The sequence below is a fragment of the Geotrypetes seraphini genome, chromosome 19, assembly GCF_902459505.1.
Source record: "Geotrypetes seraphini chromosome 19, aGeoSer1.1, whole genome shotgun sequence".
Lineage (NCBI taxonomy): Eukaryota > Metazoa > Chordata > Amphibia > Gymnophiona > Dermophiidae > Geotrypetes > Geotrypetes seraphini.
This window is the reverse complement of record NC_047102.1, coordinates 1,251,507-1,275,574: the sequence shown is the minus strand read 5'-3', so window position 1 is coordinate 1,275,574 and position 24,068 is coordinate 1,251,507. Positions and strand designations below refer to the sequence as shown.

General features: G+C 40.4%; 1 protein-coding gene across 1 annotated transcript in view; it reads left to right on the top strand.

Annotated features, from left to right (window-relative positions):
- ELP4 (elongator acetyltransferase complex subunit 4) overlaps positions 1-24,068 on the top strand; it is a 141,716-nt gene that overhangs the window by 50,234 nt on the left and 67,414 nt on the right. The window contains exons 6-8 of the mRNA XM_033928281.1: positions 508-595; positions 5,989-6,177; positions 23,167-23,275. Of these exons, the coding sequence (XP_033784172.1) occupies positions 508-595; positions 5,989-6,177; positions 23,167-23,275 (386 nt within the window). The remainder of the gene's footprint in view (positions 1-507; positions 596-5,988; positions 6,178-23,166; positions 23,276-24,068) is intronic.

Sequence of the window (24,068 nt, the reverse complement as noted above, 5' to 3'; positions counted from 1 at the left end):
TATTTTCCTGTGCCTCAGCTCTTTGTCCTCATTGTATGTTATTCATAGATGTATTAAAATTCCCAAAGAAATGTTTTTGTATTATTTGTTTGTGCTCAGTTGATCAGGACATTGATCAGGTGTACTTGGAATAGCAGTTCATTAGATATGTATTAATTATCTCTGATTACTCCTGAAATACCGGTTTCATCTTTTAAGTTGCTTCATTAATGATTAATTTTGTTAGCGGTAAGTGAGCCTGGCATAATTAAGTCAAGGCACAGAAGTATTGTGCTTTTGCTGGCCTATTTTGTTGTTGATGTTATGCACATTATGTTTATGTCTATTATCTTCAATAAAAATTCAACTTTTTAAAAAATACTAGTGTTTTCAGAACAATGTATTGCTTTTGGTATAGTTCAGTGACTTGAATTAATTCAAACCTACGTCATCATATTTAAATATTGTGCTATTTTTCCTTTATACCTCTCTTGCACTAAAACTGTATTTTTCTGTTTTTGTCTTCAGCTGTAGCACGGCTGATGTTTACACCTCGCTCCTTCAGTCTATCTTTAAAGTCATTCAGCAGGAGGGGTTTGATGGCTCTTGTCCCCAGGTACTGAGCATCTTCAGTGTCTTCTATAATAATGTAACTAATGTTGGTTGAAAAGTCTCTCTATTAGGATGAAGGTAAGAGGTGATAGGCTCCGGCGTAATCTGAGGAAATACTTTTTGACGGAAAGGGTGGTAGATGCATGGAACAGTCTCCCGGAAGAGGGGTGGAAACAGAGACTGTGTCTGAATTCAAGAGGGCCTGGGATAGGTACGTGGGATCTCTCGGTTACTGCGGATGGGCAGACTAGATGGGCCATCCAAAATTCCTCCCTAAAATAGTTTGAGTTCAAGCTCAACCAATCCATCGTTCTGCCTGTTTTCTTTCTAAAGCCACATTCTCATCCTAGAGAGCCAGCCCTTCACGTCTTAGACTGCAAAAGTGCTCTGGCAAACTATCTGGACCACACTAAGCCACATAGAGGGTCCTACCAGCTCTTTGTCACCTTTAATCTTAATAGGTTAGGACTTGCTGTATCCAAAAGAACTAAACTAAACTAAAACTTAAATTTATAGACCAGGTCATCTCCATAAAAATGAAGCTTGACTTGGTTAACAATCATGAAGTAAACTAACAATAATATTAGTAAAAAAAGAGAACCGAAGGACATAAACTACTAGTAAGGAAAATTAAGCGGAACGGGTTAGATTCTTGGAAAATAAAAATGTTTTCAGTGTTCTATGGAATAATTGAAGAGAGTTTGTCACTTATCATAGATGGAATTGCATTCCAAACCTCCATTAATTTAAACTTATAGGAGTTTGCTAGTTTTCCTTTAGATATAATTCCCATCTCCACTTGGCTAGCAGACTGTATCTTCTTACTCGTAGAGTATAGGCTATGGCTGCCTAAGTGGCCCATTTTCGCTTTACATCTGTTTAGCACACCATTCCAGAAGAAAGAGTTGGTTTTGGCAAGCAGTTCTGCAACATCTATTCTCGACTTAAAGCCAACTTCCTTTTCAACCATATAGAGTTTCGCCAGGCTCCTGTATATTCAATATTTATTCTCTTTTAGAGACATGATCCTGGCAGCTTGGGAAAATATTAATGCCTGCTTGTCCTCAGAGAAAACAAAGGTGTTCAAGTTTATTCAAATTTGATATACAGCTCATCCAATGTCTGAGCGGTTTGCAATAAAAGTAAATAAATAAATATAAAAATACCCATACAGGGAGTTCCATAATGATACAAATCAAAGACAAAACCAATAAGGAAAAAAAAACCCCCACAAGAAATATAAGGGAGGAGATACAATATACTAATGGTAGAGAATCCCGTATTTTTCGCTCCATAAGACGCACCCTAGATTAGACACTGCTTTATAGAATTGCTCTCATTGTGTGCAAGGATTTTTATTATAATGCTATTCACATATTCCTTCTCCATGAACCTGTCTTGTGTTTTCGTTGCTGTGATCAGGTTTTCTGTTCTCCTCTACAACTTAGAATGTAAATTGCCTCGATGTCCAGTGATGATTTGGCACCATAAATAAAAAATCTAATGTGTTGAAATAGCTTTGTACCTGAAGAAGAATTAGGTTTATGTAAAGAGCTCTGACGTATCTGGAAACTGTGAGGGAAAAGTTAAATGTTGTAAGAAATTAGAGACGCAGCAAGTAGTGAATCTGCTGGAAGGAAGCGTTAGTGATGCTCATTATTGCTCAGGTCTTAGTCTCTGCTGAGCTTTCTGAGCGAGCATGTCTTCCCCACGCTGGCAGTGCCCCTCTGGAGAAGTAAATTGGTCCCTGACAGGCACCGCTCCCCACTTGCTGTGGTAACCATAGAAACAGGCATGTCATAACAGTTCCCGTGGTCTAGTGTGTAGTGCTGCGAAGCTTCACAAGGCAAGAATTGTATAGAATGCCAAAAGGAAGAAATGGCTGCAATATGACACAGACACGTCCCCAGAACCACCCTTAACAGGCTTAAATACAAAGGCTTAGTTCTTTCTTTCATTGCTTTAAAAGGGAAAAAAAAAAGAAAAGAACTGTTAACCTGTTTTAGCTAGGAAAAATTTCCCACTCTGTGAAGTGAGAACAATATTGTTGTTGGAATCGTTTTGAATTTTGGTTTTGTGAAAAAGATTATAAATAAATAGCTAAGACGTAGCTTCAAAGACAAGCAAATCACATTTAAATAGATGTGTGTGAGAGAACATAAGAAGTTGCCTCCGCTGGGTCAGACCAGAGATCCATCGCGCCCAACAGTCCGCACCCGCGGCGGCCCATCAGGTCCATGACCTGTCAGGTTTTCTTGATTTAGCCCTATAGCCCTATCTACCTCTCTCGGTACCCCTCAATCCCCCAAACCCTCTTTGAATCCCCGATCACCTCCTCCGGGAGCGCGTACCATGTGTCCACAACCCTTTGAGTGAAGAAAAACCTCCTGGCATGGGTTCTAAACCTGTCCCCTTCCAGTTTCTCGTACTTGTGGTTCCCCGTAGGCTGAAGAATCTATCCTTGTCTACCTTCTCTATGCCCTTAAATGCCTATTAAAAGGATTTTGGAAAAATGAGATATAGAGAAATTAATAATAATTTCATTTCTTCTTGTAGGAAACTAACCCCCCACCCCCCTCTTTACAAAACCACAGCAGTAACAGCTCCCACGCTCATAGAAGCTCTAATGAGCGTCGGAGCTGCTACCGCCATGGCCGACACTAAAAACCTCGCTATGGTTTTGTAAAAGGGGGCGTAAGTAATTTTCTGTAGGATCGTATATGAGCATGCTTTAATATTAAGATCCCTTCATTCTAATGAAGTAATAAAGCCCCACTTGTCTTCACATAAGAATTGCCATACTAGGACAGACCAAGCCCAGTGTCCTGTTTCCAATAGTGGCCAACCCAGGTCCCAAGCGCCTAGCTAGATCCCAAGGAGTAAAACAGATCCTAGGAATAAGCAGTGGATGACCTATAGACTTCTCTTTCAGGAAATTATCCAATACTTTTTTAAGCCCCACTAAGCCAACTAATTTCACCTCATTCTCTGGCAAGGAGTTCCAGAGTTTAATTACACATTGTGTGAAGAAATATTTTCTCCAGTTTGTTTTAAATCTATTACTTAGTAGCTTCATCGCATGTCCCCTAGTTCTACTATTTTTGGAAGGATTGAACAAGTGATTCACATCTACCCTTTCCACTCCAATCAGTATTTTATAAACCTCTATAATATAACACCCCTGAGACATCTCTTCTCCAAACTAAAGAGTCCTAGCCAACCCTTTTATCATTTTTGTCACCCTCCTCTGTACCTTTTTTGAGATAAAGCGACCAGAACTGCACACGGTATTCGAGGTGTGGCCGTACCATGGAGCAATACAAGGGCATTCTAACATTTTCCTCTTTCCTTTCCTGATAATTCCTAACATTCTCTTTGCTTTCTTAGCAGCCGCCTCACATTGAGCCTGAGGGTTTCAATGTATCCTCAACAATGACACCTAGATCCTTTTTTGGGGCAGTGACTCCTAACATAGAACCCAGCATCGCATAGCTATGGTTTGGGTTTCTCTTTCCCTCATGCATCACTTTGCACTTGTTCACATTAAACATCATCTGCCATTTTGATCCCCAGTCTTCCAGACTCACAAGGTCCTCAACTTTGTGTCATCAGCAAGTGTAATTCGCTCACTAGTTATTCCCATTTCTAGATCATTGATAAATATGTTAAAAAGCAGCGGTTCCACTCTCTGTTTTCTGTCTTTCAACCAGTTCTCAATCCCATGACTTTTAATTTCCTCAGAAGTCTTTCAGAAAGTACTTTGTCAAATGTCTTTTGAAAATCCAAAATATCAACCAATTCACCTTGATCCATAGGTTCATTCACCCCTTCAAAGAAATGCAATAGATTGGTGAGGCAAGATTTCCAAGTTATACCGTTAGATAGTTTACAATTTAAATACAGTAAAAGTTAAAAGAAAAAAAAATAATAATCTAAAAATTGTAGTTCTTCCCCTTCCTTTTTGTGCCACTATATTCGTCTGTTTTAAAGTTTAGTTTGTTGTTTTTGTTTTTTAAAACTTTGATGTCATTTTATTATTCTGTCTTAATTGTCTTTACCCTACTCAAATGTATTATGAATGTTAGCCGCTTTGAAACTTTGAAAAGGTGGGATAACAAAATTTAAATAAACTTGAAACTAAAATATTTGAGGGGAAATGACAGACAGAAACATATAGGGAAAGAGGGGGAGGGGAAAAAGTTATTTTGTCATAAGAATAGCCTTACTGGGCCAGACCAATGGTCCATCAAGCCCAGAAGCCTGTTCGCACGGTGGCCAATCCAGGTCCCCGAGCCATCTCAATAATGGCCTATGGACTTCTATTTCAGGAAATTATCCAACCATTTAAAAACCCTGCTAAGTTAATTATTAGCAGAAAGAGGTGCTCATGTAGTTGGGTCTGTTTGGCAGACTTTGTTCCCAAGAGAAAGTCCAACAGGAGATAAATACCCACGCAGTAAATATCAAACTCAAAAAGGAGTGGGAATGGACAACGGTCTCTCCAGACAAGTAAGAGCCAAAATTCCAATATAATTGATTTTAGAAACATATAGAAACATAGAAAGATGACGGCAGAAAAGGGCTATAGCCCATCAAGTCTGCCCACTCTACTGACTCACCCCATTAAGTCTGAGTGCTAGTGACTTAGTTCCTTAACTCGACCCTCGTAGGGATCCCACGTGGATGTCCCATTTATTCTTAAAGTCAAGCACGCTGGTGGCCTACAATTTTATTAATAATGATCCACAGAAGTCTTGACCCAACAACTTGTAGGCTTGGTTTTAAAATAATTTGTATGAATTTGTACTTTTGCTGGCATCTTCAAAGTTTTAAGGTCCAGAGGACTACTTTTAACGTAGTTTGTTTTGATTGTAATTGAGAAATCAACTCACAGAATATTCACAACCCGTGAAGCAGGCGGTTCATACACCGAAACATGGTGCCGTGTTGGGTCAAGACTTCTGTGGATCACTATTAATAAAATCAATTCTAATGGCATTTTGGCTCTTGTTTGTTTGGAGAGACCGTTGTCCATTCCCTCTCCTTTTTGTGGCTGACTATTTGTACCATTCAGGGAAGCCATGAGGAATAGGAGGAAGGAAGTGTGGTGCATATCTTGAAAAGCCAACTGACTGGGAGATTGGATTGTTGCTCTTGATTTCTCTTAAGAGCAAAAGAATGTAAGAGTTGCCTTACTGAGTCATACCAAGGGTCCATCTAGCCCAGTATCCTGTTTCCAGCAGTGGCCAGTCCAGGTCACAAGTACTTTATTTAATTGCGGTATGTGTGGATATTGCTCCTATAGATGAATCTGAAAGAAATTCTGTATATTTGACAGGCACACCATACAAACATAAGGCCATGCTCATAGTTTCTCATTTCCTTTTTTCATGTTAGAAAAAGAACAAGAACATTCTGCGGATAGTTCTTCAGTCACTTGGCTCAGGACTATGGGGTGATGATATCTGCTGTAGTGACCATCCCCAACATCTTCATAGCCTTACAAGGTTCTTACATGTACTCCGTGGTCTGCTCCGAATGTCTCTTTCTGTTTGTGTCCTCTCATTACCAGCACATCTTATCCAGGTAGGAACATTCAAAAGTTTTTCTATGGTAAATTGTATGTGATTAAACAAACTTGTTCCCTCTAGCTTGCACGAGGGACCTCTGAACCTCGCTATTTGCCACTTCAGAGTCCCCTAGTCTCATAGCACCAGTTGGCTTCTGCAGTTCAGAGCTCAAAATGGCTAGCATGGCACCATTTGGGTAGGAGAGAGCTCAGATTAGTGATTTCATTGTATGTAAATGATGTTGAAAGTTGTTCCATTTCATACTGGCTTAGTCATAACAAATTAATTTTTCATGGTTTTTATGGATGATAATACCTTGTGACACTGGGCAAGTCACATAAGTCTCCATTACGCCAGTTCCACCAAAAAATCTAAAATTGTAAGCCCATTAGGGACAGTGAAAGTACCTGCAATATAATACATGTAAAACTGCTTTGGTTGTACTACAGAAAGGCAGTAAATCCAATCCATGACTCTTTACATTGATGTTTTAGTGTATATGTCCATGTATTTTACTTGATCAATTGAGAAGTTCACCAGTTTGTTTGCCATCAGGACTCCAACTTTCACTCCCGCTAAACTAATATATTTGTGCCAGAAGGGCTGCATTGGGGGGCCTCGGGGGGGGGGGGGAGGGTAGTATCTCACTCATTCATTCTCTGTTTCTTATGGTATATCACAAAGCTCAATGTACTTTTTAGCATCAACTGTTGGGAAGGTTTATTCTGAAATTTGGGGTTCAGTATACAGTGACAATGATCACTTTTATACTGAGGGTTTTATACTGAATTTCATAATTTAACTTGTCTATCCATTGTTAAACTCAAAGTTTAGGTCATCAGGCTTCATTTGTCTTTTCTATGTAAAACTTATGGGCAGACTGGATGGGCCATTTGGCCTTTAAAAGCAGATCTGTAATGTTGGGGTCCTACTTGAAAGCTAAGATCTTAAGAATTGCCCTACTGGGACAGACCAAAGGTCCAACAGTGGCCATCCCAGGTCCCAAATAGTAAAACAAATTTCATGCTGCTTATCCCAGGAATAAGGAGTGGATGTCCCCAATGGACCTAGGGACTTCTCTTTCAGGAAATGATCCAAACCTTTTTTTAACCTCATTCTCCAGCAACAAATTCCAGAGTTTAATTACATGTAGTGTGAACAAATATACTACTTACTAGCTTCATCAAATGCCCCCTAGTATTTTTGGAAAGAGTGAACAAGCCATTCATATCTATCCTTTGTCATATCACCCCTGAGCTGTCTCTTCTCCAAGCTGAAGAACACTAGTCGCTTTAGCCTTTCCTCATAGGGAAGTCATCTCATTCTTTTTATCATTTTTGTCGCCCTTCTCTGTACCTTTTCTAATTCCACAGTATTGGAGGTGCAACCGTACCGTAGAGTGATACAAGTATGATTCAAATTAGACAGATTTGTAACTTCTACTTTATACAGTTGGGCCCTTTTCAACAGTTTAATCCATTTCTTCACATAGTGGATTTTACTGTCCGTTTGTTAAATCCTATTAGACTCCACTTTTGCAATTCCCTTTTATTGGATTACCCACTAAATATACTTCCAGTGCAATAGGTGAGACATGCTAGACAATAGGGTTATTTCCCCATATTTGCATGCTAAAGAAGGAATTCACTCCAGATATTTCACTCTGCCTCTAGTGTACTTCACAGATCAGTTTAGTGCCCTCTACAGTTTCTTCCTTCTGCACACATGACTGCAGCTGTGTGTGTTCTGCTCTCCTCATTTTATTGTTTTAAATTTGACATAGTTTCATCTTCATTGTGGATTTTTTCGCGTTTCACACAGATTGGAGTTCTCCCTGCTTGAGAATTCCCAGACTTCGGCCTGTTAGCCAGTCTGTATAGTTTTCATTGGAGCTCAGGCCGTCCCTGAAGTAGTCTCACCTTCTGTTAAGCGAGGATCGAGCGCAGACTGTTAGGCATAGTTAGGGGGCTCAGCGGTGTCCCATAGAGTGCTGGCTCCATTTTTGTGCCTCCCCCCCGTCCTGGTACGAATCCGGTGGTCTACAGGGGTGGAAGCATAGTCAGACACTGAGGTCTGACCGACAGCCTGAAGATCAGCTTTGCGAGAGCATTACCAGCAGTGTGGCAGTGAATTATTTGCCGGCTTTTGAAGAGAGCTGGAAGCAGGTGCCAGCCCAGTGTATAAGGTCACAGTAAGTAACTCTGAACTGACAGCCTGGGAGAGACATTGGGGAAAGTTTGAATTGAAGAGTTTTCTCTGTTTCTAAGTGTTCCCCTACCTAAAAAATCCTAAAATCACAGTTTTTCAGGTTTTGGAAGTGTAAAAAATATCACGTTTTGGGCGCATATTCAATGCTGGCAGCCATCTTGAATTTTTAGCGGTCTTTTTTTCTTCTTCTCCCTGCTTCTTCAAAACTTCATTTTTTGCCTGAAAACTGATGGGATGGAGTCCTCAGGGTCTCCTCATGTGAATTCATGCCAGGTTTGTGCAAATTTAGTGCTTTTGGAGCATCCTTCACCACATGGTGCTGCTGGAGGAGGCTGGAGCAACCAGCTCAGCTGCCTCCTCACAGAAGCAGGTGACTGAATGCTCAGCCAGCCCGGTGGGGCAGCCTCTATATAGCTTTCGGAGCTCAGCATGGCTGGTTCTTTGATCAGCTAGGCTGCGGACCCTCCACAGCTTAAGAAGCGCAAGTGTAAATCGTCTAAGGGTGACTCTATGGCCCAGGGACCAGATACTTTCTCTGACTTTATAAAGATTTTGTGGTCAGAGTTTCAAAGCAGGTGTTCTGCTGCTGGGCAGTCTCCATCCCCCTCTCAGGCATTTTTGAATGATATAGCACCCTTAGGGATGTCCTTGCCTCTGCCTGCTCTGGCTGCTGTTCCTCCGGCGCAGACTCTGGGGGAGCCGGACCCTGATTTTGTCCTTTTTGATCCATTGTTTGACAGTGCAGTCCTTCTGTAATCGGGGGATCCAGACTTGGGTATTGGATTCACAGATCCTTTAGGGGCTCCGGATCCTGGTGATGATCCTGCTGTCCTGCGATTATTTAAGTTTGTGGCTCTACCTAATCTCATTACTAAATACTTGCAGGAATTGAACTTAGCGATGCAGCTGGCTCTGTCCACGTCATCGTCTTCTCCCTGGCTTTGTAGTGTGCACTCGCAATCTGCGATCTTTCCCTGGCATCCGGATATGAGTTTTATGTTCTCTGAGCAGTTTGGAAGGTCCTTTGAAGAGTGCTAGGGCTTTGTCCCACTTGTACCAAATAGCACAGGAGTGTCTGCAGCTTTTGGGGCAGCCCAAGGTGGATTCCTTGGTGGCACAAGTGTCCAAGTGCATCTCTCTTCCCAGTGACGGGGAAGTTGTGTTGAAAGATATGCAGGGACCGCTGTGTGGATGTGGTCCTCAGGAAGCCAATTTGGGCATCAAAGCTGCTGTTGTGACATCTTTTGTTCCACGCACCTGTCTCTCTCGGCTGCACACACTAGAGAGACTGATGGGGTGGTGCCTCCTCCTCAGCTTCTGATGGCTGGGACAGATTACATAACGGATGCCTTATATGACCTTCTTAAAGTGCTGGTCAAGGTGTCAGCGTATTCCATCTCAGCCCGCCAAATACTCTGGGTCAGGCAATGGGCTGGTGATTCCACCTCCAAGATAACTTTGGTGAGACTGCCTTTTAAGGGGCAGTTATTGTTTGGCAAGGGCCTGTATGACCTAATGAATTCGGTCATGGACCGTCACCCGAAGGCCCTGCCTGGTAGTAGATCCAGATCCTCCAGGGGTTCTGGACATTGTAATTTTCATTGCTCCAAATGCTCATCGCAGAGATTTTCCCAGAGCTCCCGAGGTCAATATGCAGGCTACAGGCGTCCCCAACCTTCCACCGCCCGTCCTGCGCACCCTGCCAGAATACCGGATGTCCATCTGCAGATAGGGGGCCTGCTCTCAGAGTTTCTGCCTGCCTGGATGTGCATTATAGCAGACTGGTGGGTCTTGGACATTATTCACTCATGCTACGAGCTAGAATTTGCCCAACCTCTGTCAGATTGGTTCGTGGATTCTCTGTCCGGACACCCAGAAAAGGCGCACATGTCATGTCAACCATATTTGTGTAATTCTTTCCAACTTCTATTGGATTAGAAAGAATCATAAGTAAAATGAGAAAATGCACACTAGAAGCAGTCTTTTGCAGACACACAAACAAGGTTTCTCTGTTGCCCACATACACAAAGCATGTTTTGGAAATGTTAGGTATTCCAGCGAGTACATCTTTCCAGATTTTTTCTTTGCTAACCTTTAGTGCTTGCTTTAAACTTAGCTTTAGAGTATCATATCCAATAAAGTGTGTAAAGGCACGACTTCAACTTCCTGCCGCCTTTGTTGAGCACTGTACTAGAAAGAGAAGTGTCCCTCGGAGGAAAAGGGTGTCTGAGGGCTTTGTCTAGCCCACATTACTTGGTTCCCAGAGCCCTGCTGTGTAGTTGTTGCACTCTCTAAGGTTCCTTGTTAATTGGCGAGGATGGCCGAACATGTGTTCTCCTCGGCTGGAGCACTAGGCTGACCTGCTTTGTTTCCTACTAGATGATGTATCTTATGTAATAAATTGGCAGTGCAAATATTTCCCAAATGATGATACTACCATATTCTTCACAAATGGTTAATTATTTTTCATTTCTATCATGTTTGACTGAATTAGCTTTTGTGTGCTAAACAGGACGTGAACAAGAATCTGGAAAGAAAGCTGCATATTATTCTTAATTTAATTTGTTTTCAGGCATTTAAAGTGCTTGTTATACCTCAAGTTAACCATCAGACATCAAAGAAACTCGTGGAATGCTTTTGTGACTGTCTTTGAGGCTGTGACAGCAATAAAATTGAACCAAGATCTGCCTTGCATTTTTTATTTGTTTCTTTAGATATGTTAATTGAAAAATGAGCTACTGGAATTATTATTCATGATGACAATGGGAGAGAACACAGTGATGTTTTTGAAGGGTCTAGAAAATTGTCTACTGAGTTACCAAAAGCTGAGAACATCTTCTCTTGCTTAGACCGCTTACACATTGCCTGTCACAGCTAAATCTATCTATGCACTCAGGAACACCAATTGGCAATAGAAAGACGTTTTGGATAGAACAATGGAAATAAAACATGCATTTATTATTACAAGAAAAGTCTTTCCAGTTTTGTTTGCTAAGAACTTCTTTGCTTAAAGGGTCTCTTACTAAAGATTAATGCCCATAGGAATAAAATGGATCCTGAGGCAGACCCTCTTAGATTGAACTTGTTTTGTACAATGTGGCAGCTCCTTGATTGCACTTATATTTCGGCTAATAGAGTCTATTTGATTCCGTGTCCATCTGACAATTTATGTTGGTAAATCTTTGGCTTCAGTTATGGCCTGGATTATACAGCATAGAAGCAGCATTAAGCATTCCATCACGGATTCTCCCTTGAACTTGCATTAGATGGAGGCTTTGCCAATCAGTGCAGGATATTTGCTTTGAGCTGTTACAAAAGTGAATATTGTTGTAAAAAGAGCAGAAGTGGATTTTGGAACTGGATTCAGTCCAGCCTAGTGGGTTGTGTTTCTGAGATTGGGAGCTTTAAATCGAGCGATTGTAAGGAAGAATGTTTGTTCCCTTAGAGACCTTTAACATTATCTCTTTTGCCAGACAATTTTATAGCAAGCCATTTCTGTGCATAAATCTATTTTATGCATGTAAATGGCTTTAAAAAATTCCCCTTCAGTGTTTCTTGATTAGGTAAAATTTGAATGTCTTGTTCTTGAACAGTACAAGATTATATTTGATTATAAATGAATTACCATAATAGCAACTTTGACTTTCTTAGCATTTTTATATTTTAAGGATAAATGGGAGCGTTTTATTTGGAGACTTAAGGTAATAGATTTCAGGCTTACTCTCTGTTCTGCTCATCCTTATACAACTAAAATACTATTATACGTTGATTTAAAAAAATGTATGAGATTATCTGGCAGAATTTCAAGCTGCTTTGCATTTAAAAAGACAAGTGAATAAGGAACACCATGGTATAAAAGGAAATAGCAGGAAAGATCTTTTCACGTGGAAGAGTAGAAGCTGAATAAAAACAAACTTAAATGCATAAAAAAAAGTTTAGAAAGAAAAATTGTTTAGGAATATATATAATGTAAGCCTGTCTTACGTCGTCTTTTTTTTTTTTTTTTTTAACATAAAACCCATTAAAAGAAAAGGTTGGCACTTACAATTTCCAGCATTCAATGCAACAAATTCTGACTCCACTATTCATTGTGTTTCTACCTAACTAAAAAGCATTATTTTGAAATTTTCTCTCTTTAATCACATCATCATTACAGATTGCTTATGTTTTCTCAGTAGCAGCTGTCAACGTTCACAGCTGAAATATGTGCACTGGTGTGTATTTTATAATTTACATGGATATTTCCTGACTCTGCCTATGCCCCACCTAAATATGCACCATTGTTACTATGGGGCCATTTTTCAAGAACATACGTAAATGGATGTGTCTGTATGTCAACCATCAGTTCTGCACATTCTGTGGGACATATAGGCACATACGCATCTTTATAAAGTAGGTTTACAATAGACATATGCTTTGGTGCTTGTTTAGACAGTCACTACACTCCCACAGCATCAGAGAGAGAAGAACCATCGGCTCAGTTGTGATGATGTGACGCGTATTGCGAGACTTTGCTCGTTTAGAACGGTCACTACACTCCCGCAGCATCAGAGAGAGAAGAACCATCGGCTCAGTTGTGATGATGTGACGCGTATTGCAAGACTTTGCTCGTTTAGAACGGTCACTACACTCCCGCAGCATCAGAGAGAGAAGAACCATCGGCTCAGCTGTGATGATGTGACGAGTATTGCAAGACTTTGCTTGTATATCAAGTTAAAATTTAATAACACTTGCAAACCAAGTAACTTGCAAGCCAAGGTTTTACTGTAGTTTTATTCAGCAGGGTCAGGAAGAAAGTAATTTTTTCTGCTGAAAAATTGGCTAGAAGTACTTAGTTGATGAAGGGTTACCATGTTGAGAGACAATTGTAAGAAGATTGAACTTACATTCATATTAAGAAAGTATAACTGTTTTCATAACTTTGAAACTTATGAATGCTTCTGCCATTTAAAGGATAAAGAGTCTTGGATGTGACCATTGTTGTTATGGACCTGAGCAAATAGGGTTAACTTGCTCTCATATTCATTATGAGGAATATTTTGCTTCATTACCAGTGGACAGATATTGAGCATCAACTTGCTCTTAGAGCTGATCCCTCTAGAATGAGGTACAGGAATGGTTCGGCAAAGTTAGAGAGAGAAGAATCAGTCTCTGCACAGGAAGAAGCAAATCCCATGAAAAAGGCTGATTTGGCTTGTGGACCAGGTCTTCTCATGCAAATAACAACATCAGGACTCAACCGTGTTTCAGCTGCAATTGTTTGCCGCTTAGAAGCCAAGCTGGCTTCATATTGTATCCTTATTGCACAAGGTTTTAGTGGATGATTTCAGGACTCCTAGAGCAGGCTTCCTAGCCGAAACACAGTCTGTGTGGAGTCCTGGTGTTATTTGCATGGTTGCTAGTAAAGACTGATTTGGAATAAAAGTCTTCGCCTGGATTACTAAGAACTAGAAACGCATTATTAAAGAATAAGAACTGGACAAACCCGGAGGATCTGTACTTAGGAGGAAGACATGGAAATGTCAAAGATCCAAGAGGTTTGTGTTACAGTGCGGAAATGATACTTGGGTATATTGGGTGCTGAATAGGAATCTTGAACAATCAATTTATGGCTTGGAAAGCAGTATGCAAATTAACAAATTCAAGTCTGTTAGAATGTGATGACAAATAGCCATTTTTATCCCAGGGGCGGTCCAAGATGACGGCGGCATGGTGTCGGCGTCTCTAATGGAGATCAATAGAGGGATTCAACGTTACCTGTTTTGCCAATATGCCTCATCCGACCCCTTTACAGTGAGGACTTCTTCCCTTGCATAGCAGTAGATTTTTGATTTTGGCGAGTCCCTATGCAGCCGGAGTGTTGTTTGCGTTGTCTCTGGCAGGTAGAGTTGCCGAAGACCTTGGACTTGGAGGTGTTCCCCCACCACTTCCTGTTCCAGTCGCAGCTTAGTTGAAGGAACCCTATGTAGGAAAGAAATAGGAGTCATCCCAGAAGCAGAAGAAATGAATTTAAGCGCAGAAGAACCATTAAATGTTACTGATTTGCTTGAAACCACATTATCTGATACAACTGAGGGAGCTACTTTAATAGCATCATTTATTTTTGAGCAGGATGTCAATGTAATATTAGGATTATATTTTCGTAACTCTCAAACTTTATTTTATGGTAAAAAAAAGTTTTGGTTTTTCTCTGCGTCACCAGACAAACACAGGAGTGAAGGAAAATGTTTCTGGCAATTTTGGGTGCTTCTTTCCTTTGGGCTTCTCCATGCAAATGCCTTGGACTGAAATATGTTTTTTTTCTCACCAGAACAGTCTGTTTTTCGGAAGCAATTGTTTTCTTGTAAAATATCTTTAAACAGCAATAAAAGTTTAAAAAAAAAAAAAAAAAGGCTATCCCATATTGTTCAAAAGAGAAAAAAGAGTCAAGAAATAGCCAGGAAGAGAATTTGAGATGCTTGTTGGGGTTTTTTATTAACTGCTCAAATTATAGAAATTATTAATAAAAGTGTGCATATACCTTATCTGATACATATATCATTAAAAATATGGAGGCTCTTTTACTAAACTGTTCTAAAATATAGACTTCAAACAGTTTAATGCAGAACTTTCCCCTCTCATTAAGCCCATATTTTACAGTCTGTTTAGGAGATTTGGGGGACTTTTTTGGCATTTTTACATTAGTGCACTGGACTTGAAAAAGAATAATGTGGGAGCACTTACCTTCTCCTCTTTAGAAGGCCCTAAGTCCATCTTCTGCAGTTTAACATGTGCTGTCCTGGATAACACTTCCTGAAAAAAAAGAGTACAAATAAATCACTTCCTATTAGCGAGCGGTAAGCCTTTATTCCTATGTTAAGCTCATGTTTGCATGTCATAGAGTTTTGTAAGAGGGTCCCTCACCATCAAAGCTGCAGCAGTCTGGACATTTCTACAGTCATAGCTCTGCCCTTCTTCTGCAATCAGTTTCTAGTTTTACCCAAGCATTTTTCCCTATGGGCAATGGAGGATTAAGTCACATACTCATGGTGTTGAAGCTGAAGCTCTAACCACTAGTACATGTGATTTCCTACCCCAATCAATCTGTTTCTTCTTCAAACTTCATTTCCCCTTGAAAAGAGATTTTCTAGAAAACCCAGCGCTAGTTTATTTAAGTAAGATTCCAGCAGCATGTACCAAGGGAAATGAATGGGCTAATGAGAAGTCAGTTTGAATAAGCCTTGTTATGGTGCTCCTCTGGAGAGAGTAATGAGCTTCTCTTTAATGTGTTATTTTCCTTATTTCATCTGATATGTTGAAATATTCATCTCCTACAATATTAATGTACTCCTGCCCTGAAGTCATTGAAGTGAATGTGTCTTACAGTCTGTTTCAGTGTCGAGAAATTCAAAACCAATCCTCTCACATCCATGGGCTTCTCTTGCTCCTGCTGCGTATTTTAGCAGCTAAACTGTGCAAGTCAAGCAATAGAGTCCCTTATTACCTGCCACTAATATGGCTTCTGAGATGTGGACTCCCATAGGTGTGTGAAGGAAACAAAGAACTATTAAGCAACACTGGATATGCACTTGCTGACAAAGGGGTTGGGTCTTGGATACTGCCTTTGCTCTCACAGTCTGTCTATTAAGTGACTTGCCCAGGGTCACAGGGAGCAGTGCAGGCTTTGAACCCACAACCTCAGGGTGCTGAGGATTTAGCTCTAACCACTGTGCCACACTCTTCTCCTAAAGTAGACAACTGGAACGCTCTTCCGGAGGCTGTTATAGGGGAAAACACCCTCCAGGGATTCAAGACAAAGTTAGACAAGTTCCTGCTAAACTGGAACATACGCAGGTGAGGCTGGACTCATTCAGAGCACTGGTCTTTGGCCTGACCCTGCAGCGGCAATTCTTATGTTCTTAGATTTAAAATAAGCTTATCTTTGAATGTTTTACATCTATTCTTTTCTTCAGTGTTAGACATCTCTGTAGAATGGCTCAATTAGTTCAGAAACAGTTACAAATTAGCGGAGTATTTGTTAGATGAGTTTAAGTTTATTTTATTATGGGGTTTTGTTTTACATTTGTGATTGACAGCAGATAAAGACCTGAACAGACCATTTAGTCTGCCCATATGTTCATGATTAAATTGTCTTTTCTTTAATATTTCTGGGCAATGGACCATAGAAGTCCACCCAGTACTGTCTCTCGGTTCCCACTGCTGGAGTTGCCAATGAAGCCCACTCCAGCCTATCCTAACCACCCTGTCACTGGAGCTTCTATCAAAGCCCTCCCCAGCTCATCCTAAAACAAACCACAGACCGTGGAAGATTGCTCGGTACTGGCCTTGGTTTGTTTTATACCAGTCGTTTTCTGATTAGAGATCCTCTTGTGTTCGTCCCTTGCTTTTTTGAATTCTGTCACCGATTTCATCTCCACCACCTCCCTTGGAAGGGCATTCCAGGCATCTACCACCCTCTCTGTGAAAAAGAACTTCATAACATTACTCCTAATTCTGCTATCCCTCAAAAACATGACGTACTGAGACAGACCAAAGGTTCATCAAGCCCAGTATCCTGTTTTCAACAGTGGCCAACCCAGGTTCCAAGTAGAAAAACATCCTAGGAATAAGCAGTGGATTTCCCCAAGCCATCTCAATAATGGCCTATGGACTTCTCTTTTAGGAAATTATCCAAGCCTATTTTAAACCCTGCTAAGCTAACTGATTTCACCACATTCTCTGGCAACGAATTCCAGAGTTTGATTACACGTTATGTGAAGAAATATTTTCTCTGGTTTGTTTTAAATCTATTACTTAGTAGCTTCATTGCATGTTCCCTAGTCCTAGTATTTTTGGAAAGAGTGAACAAGCCCTTTCCACTTCACTCATTATTTTATAGACCTCTCTCATATCACCCCCGAGCCCTCTCTTCTCCAAGCTGAAGAGCCCTCATAGGAAAGTTGTCCCATCCCTTTTTATCATTTTTGTCACCCTTTTCTGTGTACCTTTACTAATTCCACTATATATCTCTTTTGAGATACGGTGACCAGAACTGCACACAAGGGCATTATAACATTTATGTCTTCTAGTTTTACCAATTTCATTTCTCTGGAAAAGATTTGGTCCTATATTAATAACTTTCAGATATTTAAGCGTCTGTATCATATCACCCCTGCCCCCCTCTCCTCTAGAGTATACATATTCAGGTCTTCCAAACTCTTCTTGTATGTCTTGTGGCGCAAGCCCCATACCATTTTTGTCACTTTTCGCTGGACCACTTTAAGTCTTTTTATATCCTTAGCCAGATACAGCCTCCAGGTGGGGCCTCACCAACTCCTTTCTTCTGCTGGTTATGCCTCTTTTTATACAGCCCAGCATCCTTCTGGCTCAGCCAACACCTTGTCACACTGTTTCATTGCCTTCAGATCCTCAGATACTATTAGCCAAAGTCCCTCTTCCCATCCGTTCATATCCTACTACATACAGTTCCCTCCGATTTCTACTCTCCAAGTGCATCACTGCACTTCTTTGTATTGAATTTTAGTTGCTAAACATTAGACCATTCTTCTAACTTTTGCAGATCCTTTTTCATGTTTTCCACTCCCTCCTCTGTTACAAATCTTGGTATCATCTGAAAAAAGGCAAACCTTTCCTTCTAACCCTTCAGCAACGTCGCTCACAAATATGTTGAACAGAATCAGCCCCCACACTGATCTTGAAGGCTCTCCACTACTCATGTTCCCTTCCTCTGAGCGAATTCCATTAACTACCACCCTCTGGCATCTGTCCATCAACCAGTTTCTAATCTAGTTCATCACTTTGAGTCCTGATTTCAGCCGGTCAAGTTTGTTCAAGAGCCTCCTATGAGGAACCGTGTCAAGGGTTTTGCTGAAATCTAAGAGAATTATATCTAGTGCATGTCCTCGAGTCCACAGAGTAGGAAATAATTAAATATGGGATATACAGTTGTTTGAACTGATAGGAATATTTCATACAGATAATTTATCAAAATTTGAAGGGAAATTGGATATATGAAGTCCTATTCCACATGCATTTCATTCTTTTGTATTCTGCCGCATCTTACCATCCATTATTAATTATTCTAATGCCATCCTACATAACCCTTATCTCCTAACTCCATGTAGTTAGTACCTTTTTCCTATGTTCAAACTGCTTATCCAGATTTCAATTAGCTTGATCATAAATATCTGTATATAGATGTTTGTAGAGACTCATAGGCCATTATTCAGAGAAGAAGTGGACCAAGGACCAGGGAAAACCAAGGTTGAAGTCCTGTTTCTATCACTTTGTCCCACTTACATTTTAAGCTTTTTGAGCAGTTTTCCTAATACATTCTGTGCCCCTGGAAGTAAATAAGATCCATAATGACTTTATAGAAGGTATATAAAATATCTACTTTGCTGGTAAATGTATCCTTAACCAAAGCTAATTAAAAAGTTGCATGCAGTTAAGTGCTGGAAGTAATCAGGCTTTTATAGTGGCAGCAGTATTTGCTGTAGTTCCTAGAGAAGCCAGAGACCTGCCATCTTCAAGTAAAAGTAAACAGAGTGGTCAAATATCCCATCACAGTATGAAGACTGAATCATCTGTTCAGGCATCTGGAGCCTTTGGCTGCCTAGTGCCCTGTGTGTGAGCTCTGGGCGGAGAGGGAAACCAGTAGCAGAATTATTTGTTAGCTAATTGCTCGTCTTTACCGATATGGACCAGAAGAGAATTAGGCATTATTTGCATTTCGATATAAAGACTGATTTCAAAGCAGGTACAGTTATTTTCCCGAGGCAGTAAGAGCAAAGTAAATTAGCCAAGATCATGAAAGTGGGATTTGAACCCTGGCTTTTCAGCTTCTGACCTATCCTCGACATCCGCCAGCTTCCACTTTGTTTAAGATTGCTGGCGACTGCTCGGATCTGCTTTTAGCTACTGACCTAGATTCTTTTTTTTGGTTGAAGGGACCAGGCTATACTTATGTACCAGGTTAGTTTGGCACATACCCAGTCAAACACTGAGATATAGTCAGATGGCATGCTTTATGGTGCCTGCGGTGAACAGCGTTACAGAGAAAATTACAAGCCTGGATCTATGGGGGAGTAGAGTCCTGGGAGTTATCAGTGGAGAAGAGCGCAAACAGGAGACAGTTTTAAATCGTCTGCATTGTTTCTTCCAAATGAAATGAGGTGCATAAGTATTGCCTTGTTGTCAATCTGAGAGATGAATTTTGGCATCGGTTTGTCATTTCACCTTACATATTATGTTCTATGACGAGCCGTTTCATTATGAAAACACTTTCAAACCAATGATTATGATGAATTGTTTTTAGATAGTAATACTTTTTGTCAATTTTTTTCATTAGCTTGATACTACAAATTCATCTTTTGTACCCTGTCTGGTTAATCATCAGTGCTTAAATTAGTCTGGTAACCTTGTTCTTTTCCAGACTGAAAATAAAAAAGCTCTTAGCCACAAAATCTAACACTTAGAATTAATATTTAATTACATTGGCATATTGTACAGTATGGCTGAAAGCTTCCAAGAATTGTTAGTGCTACTGTTGACCTGCAAGTTTAATAATAAGTCAGCAGAATGGAGCGACTAAGAAAGTCCTGAGAGATTACAATCAGCAAAAACCAAATGGCAGACGAGGATTCCCGGGATGGGGAAAAGTCTGAGCCCCTGTTCTGGGAATTTCTGCTTATCAACCACAATCCTGAAACAGGGAAGAGAGGAATCAGAGCTAATATATTTCTGTGATTTACAGAAAGTGATAAAGTATCAGAAATTAGTACTCTTGTTTATTGTACTGTTTAATGTATGATGCATGCAAACTTTGATGGTTTTTCATTGTATGGTAGGAAATATGGTTTTCCCCTAGTACTTTAGTAGAGCAGATAATAGTATATTCATTTTTAAATTAATCAGAAAAAACTCTCAGAAGTATTTCAGATGATAATTAGAAGCATGATAAGTAAATTAAACATTAATCATTTAAAATCAATTTAAATGAAGTTAAATGGAATTTATTCTAGCATTTACTGCCATGTAGAATAAAAATATGAAATCAGTTAACTAGGTCTTTTCACAACAGTGTCATAACTCTAAGACAAATTATGCTCCTAAAACAGGGCAGCAGGAATTCAGATGAGACAGAGGAAGGAGGAAATTCTGCATTATTTATTGCATATGTCATAAATAAATGAAAGAGTGTTAAAAATGAAAGCAGGTGAAGGCCCTGCCAGCAGAGGGAGCACTCACATTTTCCTTCAGGTTGCCAGTATTGCTCCACCTGCCTCGGCTGTTTTCCCAGCCAGTCTCCCATCTGGATCTGTCTTTTGCCAGATTCTTCCTCATGACAGCCTGTCATTTTCTACTCTATAGATGATTATCTTAAAATGATTTTAAACTGTAGTGCCCTAAGCTGCCATTTTATTACAGATGTTAAATGGATGCACTGTTTGTTATTTGAGTAATTGTCCAGGAAGGAAATCTGTTTAACAATAAATTTATCAATTTCTAAATAAAGACATTTTCAGTGCATTTATTACATCAAAATATAGAGAAAGTATTTAGTGGGTTACACTGGGGGCACCCGCTCATACTCAGAGGAGGGAGATTTGGTGGTGACACCAGGAAGTATTTCTTTACAGAAAGGGTGGTGGATCACTGGAACAAACTACCGGTGCAGGTGATCAAGGCCACTAGCGTGCTCGACTTTAAGAATAAATGGGACATCCACGTGGGATCTCTACGCGGGTTGAGAAGCACTCTGACTTAATGGGGTGGGACAGTAGAGTGGGCAGACTTGATGGGCTAAAGCCCTTTTCTGCCGTCATCTTTCTATGTTTCTATGTCCCATTCCTATTAACTATGCAATCTAAAATGCAAACAAGAACATAAGAATAGCCTTACTGGGTCAAACTAATGGTCCATCAAGCCCAGTAGCCTGTTCTCACAGTGGCCAGTCAAGGTCACTAGTACCTGGCCAAAACCCAAGGAGTAGCAATATTCCATGCTACTGATACAGGGCAAGCAGTGGCTTCCCCCATGTCTTTCTAAATAACAGACTATGGACTTTTCTTCCAGGAACTTGTCCAAACCTTTCTTTAAACCAGCTACTCTATCTGCTCTTACTACATCCTCTAGCATCACGTTCCAGAGCTTAACTATTCTCTGAGTGAAAAAAATTTCCTCCAATTGGTTTTAAAAGTATTTCCCTGTAACATCATCGAGTGTCCCCCTAGTCTTTGTAATTTTTGACGGAGTGAAAAAGCGCCCTAACCATTTTAGTATTTCCTCATACGAGAGGAGTTCCATCCCCTTTACCATCTTGGTTGCTCTTCTTTGAAATTTTTCTAGCGCCACTATATCTTTCTTGAGATAAGGAGACTAGAATTGAACGCAATACTCCAGCTGAGGTCGCACCATGGAGCGATACAGGGGCATTATGACATTCTTAGTCTTGTTAACCATCCCTTTTTTAATAATTCCCAGCATCCTATTTGCTTTTTTGGCTACCGTTGCACATTGGGCGGAAGATTTCATCCTATTGTCTACGAAGACACCCAGATCTTTTTCTTGGGAGCTAATCCTCAAGGTGGACCCTAGCATCTGGTAACTGTGATTCAGGTCATTCTTCCCAATGTGCATCACTTTGCATTTGTCCACATTAAATTTCATCTTCCATTTGGACGCCCAGTCTTCCAGTTTCCTAAGGTCCGCATGCGTTTTAACAACTTTGAACAGTTTAGTGTCACCTCACTCATCTGTTTAGTTCAGCTCCTTTCATTAAAAGTTTAGTGCAAGCATTTAGGTGCATTAGGCATTTCTGTGTCTCCAGCATACTTATAATGTAAGGGCTAGATTTACTTCCCCGGTCTAGAATTGTAAAGAGAACTTTTTTGGCTTAATTATGAAGGTATTTTATGATTTTTTTTTAATTTATTGTAAACAGTTTTTGTAGTATATTATGAGGCTCATAATCAAAACTTTGAAACCTCCAAAAACCAGCCCAAGTCAGCACTTAGACATCTTAATAGCCGGGTCATCCAAGTGCCGATAATTTCAACTGACTTTCTGGACATCTAGCAGCACTTCTAGGGGCATGTTGGGAGGTGTGTTATAGGTGGACATTGGGTGGGCTTAGACCTGAACATCCTGCAGCGATAATCAAAGCTTTCCTAGGACATCCTAAATGGAACTTAGATGCCAGTAGTTAGACCTGTTACATTTAAGACCCCAAAGCTCCCAAACTGACCAGACGACCACTGGTCACAACCCCCTCCCACCACCCAAAGATGGGAAAACACAGTACCTTAAGGGCTTGCCATCAGCTGAGCCAATTTCGGGGATTCCTGCCAGCTCAGGTGTTGAGGATGCCCCTGCTAGGATTAGCTGAACCAGCAGGGAGATCCTCTCTCCTTCCCTCCCTCCCTCCAAATAAAAAAGAGCAGCCGAGCCCTGCAACCCTCCCCCCGACATCCCCCACTCCCTCCTGCCTAAAGGGCCGTGTGCTCAGAATGACAGGCCTTCCCCCTCCCAATGCATCCTGGGTTGCATTGGGTAAAAACTGATGTAATGAATATGACAAGGATGCACTTTATTCACTTTCTAAATGCTGTTTTTGTTATCCACAGTAAATATAAAAAAGATAATTGTGTAAGGGACTAGATAGTTTTCCCTTCAAAGCAAATCATCAGTTTTAAATTATTGCCAAGTTTGTTTCTGAGAAAATCGTCACCTATTCTGTGAACATTAATTCCCTTCTTCATTTCTTAAGGGGTGTATTTTGTTTCCTTTTTTACAGAGCAAAGCAGTTCGATCCCGTGTGAGAAACTTATCTGATACAGTAGTTGGTCTTGAATCATTCATCGGCTCTGAGAGAGAAACCAATCCATTGTACAAAGATTACCAGGGTAAATTCTTAAAATTGACAAAGATTGCCCTTTCCATTTCTCCTATATTTAGCAGCTGACCCTCCTGGTGGAGTAACTCAGGGCCACCAAATAACATTGGATTTAATGTTTAAATATCTCTTGGTAAGCAGCCTTGGGTAAGGCAATTTCTCAGTGCATTAGGGCTGCAAAGGAAACATGTCAACTCCTTACATGTTGTCAAGCCACATTATTGCAGCATGGCTCCATCAGATGTCCATCTCAACAGGCAGGCTTTGGGGAATTCACATACAGAGGAGGCTGAGCCAAAGTTCCAACCCCAAACTAGGAATACAGAATACAAAGTGTAAACTGATAGAAGAAGTGACTATAGCGAATGTATACTGGAGCTCTGAGTTGACCCAGGCCAAAGACTGAGCTGCTTTTCAAGCCTGCTGAAAACACACCAATATGCACATTTTCAAAGGAAGTCACCTGCTAGCCTTTTGTGCATTGCATGATGGTTTCAAAAGTCTGATGAGCTTCTTGCTCAAATCTTAAACTGCAGAAGAAAGAAAAGCAAACCAACTCATTCAACCTGGATGTTAGCAATTAGGGATAGTTTGCTGCTTTCATCAAACATTTCTTACTGAATGATGATACTCCAGTATTAGAAACTGATTCACATCTTTAAGTGGCTTTTAAATAAATATCCAGTATTTCATGAAAGAATTTCCTTGTACTGAAAAATATAGAAATTTTATTTTATGGGGCTCAATTTAAATTTTCTAAATGACCAGTTACTGAATTCCCGGATTGTTCAGGTATTTCATAA